Genomic DNA, 4,239 nt, shown 5'->3' on the forward strand with positions numbered 1-4,239 from the left:
ATTACAGTATTTGAATGAAATTGATAGATAACGATTGTATTTGAGTGAAGATTAATGAAGCTAGTAATAAGGGGATAAGTCTCGACTACGATTAATCTGAATCAATGAAGCACAGCTAAAGAAACATAAAGAAAAATTGCCGATCATGTTGATTTCATAATACAACGTTATGGATCTTATAAAAGAAATATTGTCAACTACAGAGAACAAAAAATTGTTTTAATTAAAATTTTAGATACAACGGGTAGGATATTACAAGAAACAGAAATTTTATTTTTACATTATGATACAATAACAATTAAGCCTATTAATCCTTGCACGAGATATTGCAAGCCACAGAGGCGACCATACGGAGGAACCTGCACAACTGAGCAAACACAAAACAAAAGGTCAGATACATTTAACAACCAAAACCAAACCAGTTTCAAAATGATCACAATAGTGTATTAAAGATCTCAGACATCCAAGGAAGGAAAGGAGCTGCATTAGCTCTCAAGCCCGGCGAAAGGCGAAAGCTTTAGGCGGCCACTGCGAATGTTTCGAGAAACAAGCCTTAATGTTATCATCATCAACCGATCACAAAATAAATAAAAAAACAATTGACAATCTACATCAAAAGGTCTCAGACATCCAAGGAAGGATAAGAACATCATAAGCTCTCAAGCCCGGCGAAAGGCGAAAGCCTTAGGCGGCCACTGCGAATGTTTTGAGAAACAAGCCTTAATGATTATCATCATCGACCAAAATTATTAAAATTATAGCTAAAGAATCAAAAAAATCCAGATAATATTATTTCCCATCATAAAATGATCAGCGAGAAACCAATTGAGACTGCTGACAAAGTGAAACAGATGGATTAAATTGTGTGGGACACTGTTCTATCCTATAGCACTAAGAAATCAAATTCAGCTAAACAGACATCATTATAAAACAAGTCCCAAAGTCTAAAAACACTAATAATTTTTTTTGAACATTTAATAATAAAGTTTCAGACATCCAAGGAAGGATAAAGCAGCATTAACTCTCAAGCCTGGCGAAAGGCGAAAGCTCTTAGGCGGCCACTGCGAATGTTTGAGAAACAAGCCTTTGGATTTATCATCATTAACCACTTAGCTCAAAACTAATTACAGAACAACACTTCAATAAAGCCTTAGACATCACGACACGGAAAAGACAGATGAAATAGTATAGACTTGTAAGAAAGACGGCACCCTAACTCAATGGTTTTAGGTTTGTTAAGGAAGAGGTATTTATATAAGAAGAGAGGAGGCGTCCGATTATTAGGGTTTTTCTTTTTTCTCACACGATCAACGGCCCAGATCTAATCGGAAGAACAATCGAGATGCATAGAGGTGTAATGGGCTATATTGATTTTGCAAGGCCCATTTTATTTGGGCTGAAACACAATCACTTGTATCTTTAGAAGTCCATAACTAAATATCTGCTGCAGTTGTCATGTGTGTTAATAAGAAAACACTCTGCACATACATATACTGAACAAATGGTTGGAATGTCGTTGCAGATGAATTAACTTTGAGAGCTTTACATGTTGACATATTTTGGAGGTAACATCTTACTATTTGACGTAATTTAAATTGAAGGTGTACTTTGTGCAGCAAAAGGTGGCATAGAATGGTCAAAAAAGGTGTGATCAAGAGTGGTTAGAGTTTTTTTTTTTTTTTTAGGAGTGGTTAAAGTTGTGGTCAAGGCGTTTGAAGAGCTGTAGATAGATAAAATGTTGTTACTGTCTTTTCTTCATGTAGCAATCTTCATAAAACCATTTTAAACTATGGATCTTATCACTTTCATGCCATACTCCTTTATAATAATGACCATTAGCAAAACAATACACATCAAACACATAGGTTTTATCTCTAAATTATTCTCCTCCATACTTATCTCCATTTCTACATACAGACAAACAAAGATTATGTTTTAAAAATCAGAATTCAAAATTAAAATTAAAGGCTATTTATTTACATGGAATTGTAATATCCAAGCTCAGAAGCTATGACCATATTGTGGTCATGGTTAACATAAATTATGGACATATTAGGGTGGACGTGGATATGGTCAAGCTCTGACCATGACAACTTCCATCTGGAACTACCAAACCAGAACTTTACCTCCTTTCTACCCTCGCTATAAAAGACCACACTACCTCTGAACATGACCACATCAAACCTTACACTGAACAAAATCTGCTTTGAAATGTGTAAAGAAGAAGCTAGAAAGTATGTGAATGTGTAATTTTTTCATTAACTTTGCCAAACTGTAGTGCCTATTTCGTATGGTGAAATCCTTTAAACCATAGAATTTAATAAAAAACCTTAAAGCAGCTTCTTAATATTACATAGTTTGAAAAGAGACTTGTTCAACTTTCACACACCACAATCTTATACCAGAAACTAGATTTAAGTTATGTTGTACTTAACACTACACACATCAACAGACTTAAACGAGAGACGCAGGCACGTTTTGTGATTAATTTTATTGTTTCTTCTACTGTTTGTTTTAACTCCCACAAGAGAGACAGTCCTCACGGTTTGTCAAAGAGCAAACCATCTCTGCCATCTTCCTCTCATTGTCTTCTTCTGTTACTTCATCTTCTTTGGTTACATCTGGCTTCTCCTGCATCACACGCAAATGTCAATTATGGTTGTCCAAGTAACAACAGAATCACACAAAAGTGTTGTTTACCTTTAGCATTGCTGTGTCTACTGTAAACTTAATTGCATCTGCTGCAGCACGCGATCGCAGGTAGTACATTCCCGTTTTCAAACCCTTTCAATAGTCACAACAACAATAACACTTGTGAGATCGATTTATACCACAAATCAAAGACTGAATCCGACGAAGTTGAGTTTCATGAAGCGATGCAATCATATTGGACAGATTAATCAACATTTCTACTTACAACTAATGCAACCATATCGAGAGTTAACTCAGTTAAGTAAAGCTTTAGGATAAGTTGATACCTTCTTCCAGGTGTGGAAGTGTAAAGAAGTGAGTTTGGCAAAGTTGGGTTTGTCCATGTGTATATTCAAACTTTGACTTTGATCGATAAAGCATCCACGATCAACTGCCATATCAACCACTGTTCTCTGCTTAATCTCCCACACAGTCCTGAATAAATTTTGCAAAAAGAAAAAGGTTAAATAACAAGAACAACACATAATAACCATAGCATAAAAGAAAGAGCAAAATCAATACTTGTAAATTGCTTTCAAGTCGTCAGGAATCTCCGCGACATTTATAACAGAACCATTCTCATATATTATCTTGTTTTTCAGAGTAGGAGACCAGAGTCCCATATCAGTCAAGTCGTGAAGAAGATGCTTGTTCACAACTACGAACTCACCACTGAAAATACAAGGAGAGAACAAAGATTAAGCTTATGTAGAAAACAAGATACATAACTTAATGGGGCACTCTTATTTGCTTGAACAACAACATACCTCAAGACTCTGCGACTATAAATGTTTGACGTATACGGCTCAAAACATTCATTATTCCCAAGAATCTGGCTAGTTGAAGCAGTTGGCATTGGTGCTACTAGAAGAGAGTTTCGAATTCCGTTCTTTGAAATCATATCTCTTAGAGCAGCCCAGTCCCAGCGGTCAGAAGGAGTTACATTCCACATGTCAGGCTGTAGAATACCCTGCAAAAATCATCCCAGACGCAAGTCAAGCACTTAGCAACAAGAGCTTATGACAATGTTGAACAAATATTCCTTTAAAAATGCTTGTTGAGATTAAGATGCATACCTTACTCACAGGACTTCCTTGGTATGTCTCATATGTACCTTCCTTGGTAGCAATCTCTGAAGATGACTTGAGTGCATGATAGTATATGATTTCAAATATGTCTTTGTTCAGTTGTTGAGCCTGATATTATTGCAAAAAGCTGCTCAGACCAGAGAACAAAACTGCTTTGAAAGCTTGATTCACTTGTGAAAGAAGTTTACCTCAGGGGAATCAAATGGCATTCCGAGTAGAATAAATGCATCTGCAAGACCTTGAATACCAATACCAATAGGCCTATGACGCATGTTTGAAGTTTTGGCCGTCTCCACAGGATAGTGATTCACATCAATGATCTTATTGAGATTTACAGTAACTGTTGCAGTCACCTGAAGAAACAGAATATAGCCAAAAACGTCAACATCAAAACTGTAGACATGGAAACTTATCGAAATGATATAAATAAATTGCTGACCTCTGCTAGCTTGTCAAAATC

General features: G+C 36.0%; 1 protein-coding gene, 1 long non-coding RNA gene and 4 other non-coding genes across 6 annotated transcripts; all 6 read right to left on the reverse strand.

Annotated features, from left to right (window-relative positions):
- Positions 1-128: 128 nt before the first annotated feature.
- On the reverse strand, positions 129-1,216 carry LOC130507704 (uncharacterized). The gene is made up of 2 exons (XR_008942408.1): positions 1,023-1,216; positions 129-367 (listed from the first exon to the last, which is right to left on the reverse strand). It is a non-coding gene; the product is annotated as an uncharacterized LOC130507704 (long non-coding RNA).
- On the reverse strand, positions 452-574 carry LOC130507707 (small nucleolar RNA SNORD14). Its single transcript, XR_008942411.1, has one exon. It is a non-coding gene; the product is annotated as a small nucleolar RNA SNORD14 (small nucleolar RNA).
- On the reverse strand, positions 619-742 carry LOC130507706 (small nucleolar RNA SNORD14). The gene has a single exon (XR_008942410.1). It is a non-coding gene; the product is annotated as a small nucleolar RNA SNORD14 (small nucleolar RNA).
- LOC130507708 (small nucleolar RNA snoR99) lies at positions 790-892 on the reverse strand. Its single transcript, XR_008942412.1, has one exon. It is a non-coding gene; the product is annotated as a small nucleolar RNA snoR99 (small nucleolar RNA).
- On the reverse strand, positions 985-1,107 carry LOC130507705 (small nucleolar RNA SNORD14). The gene has a single exon (XR_008942409.1). It is a non-coding gene; the product is annotated as a small nucleolar RNA SNORD14 (small nucleolar RNA).
- Positions 1,217-2,299: 1,083 nt separating the features above from the next.
- Positions 2,300-4,236, reverse strand: LOC130507703 (ribonucleoside-diphosphate reductase large subunit-like; the record flags this gene model as incomplete). The annotated part of the gene is made up of 8 exons (XM_057002377.1): positions 2,300-2,631; positions 2,701-2,784; positions 2,979-3,126; positions 3,214-3,363; positions 3,459-3,661; positions 3,768-3,887; positions 3,968-4,132; positions 4,219-4,236. Coding segments are annotated over 8 exons (1,005 nt in total), but the record flags the coding sequence as incomplete, so codon positions are not given.
- Between the last annotated feature and the right edge of the window lie 3 nt (positions 4,237-4,239).

This window comes from Raphanus sativus, unplaced genomic scaffold (genome assembly GCF_000801105.2).
Source record: "Raphanus sativus cultivar WK10039 unplaced genomic scaffold, ASM80110v3 Scaffold5306, whole genome shotgun sequence".
In the NCBI taxonomy this organism is placed as follows: Eukaryota; Viridiplantae; Streptophyta; class Magnoliopsida; order Brassicales; family Brassicaceae; genus Raphanus; species Raphanus sativus.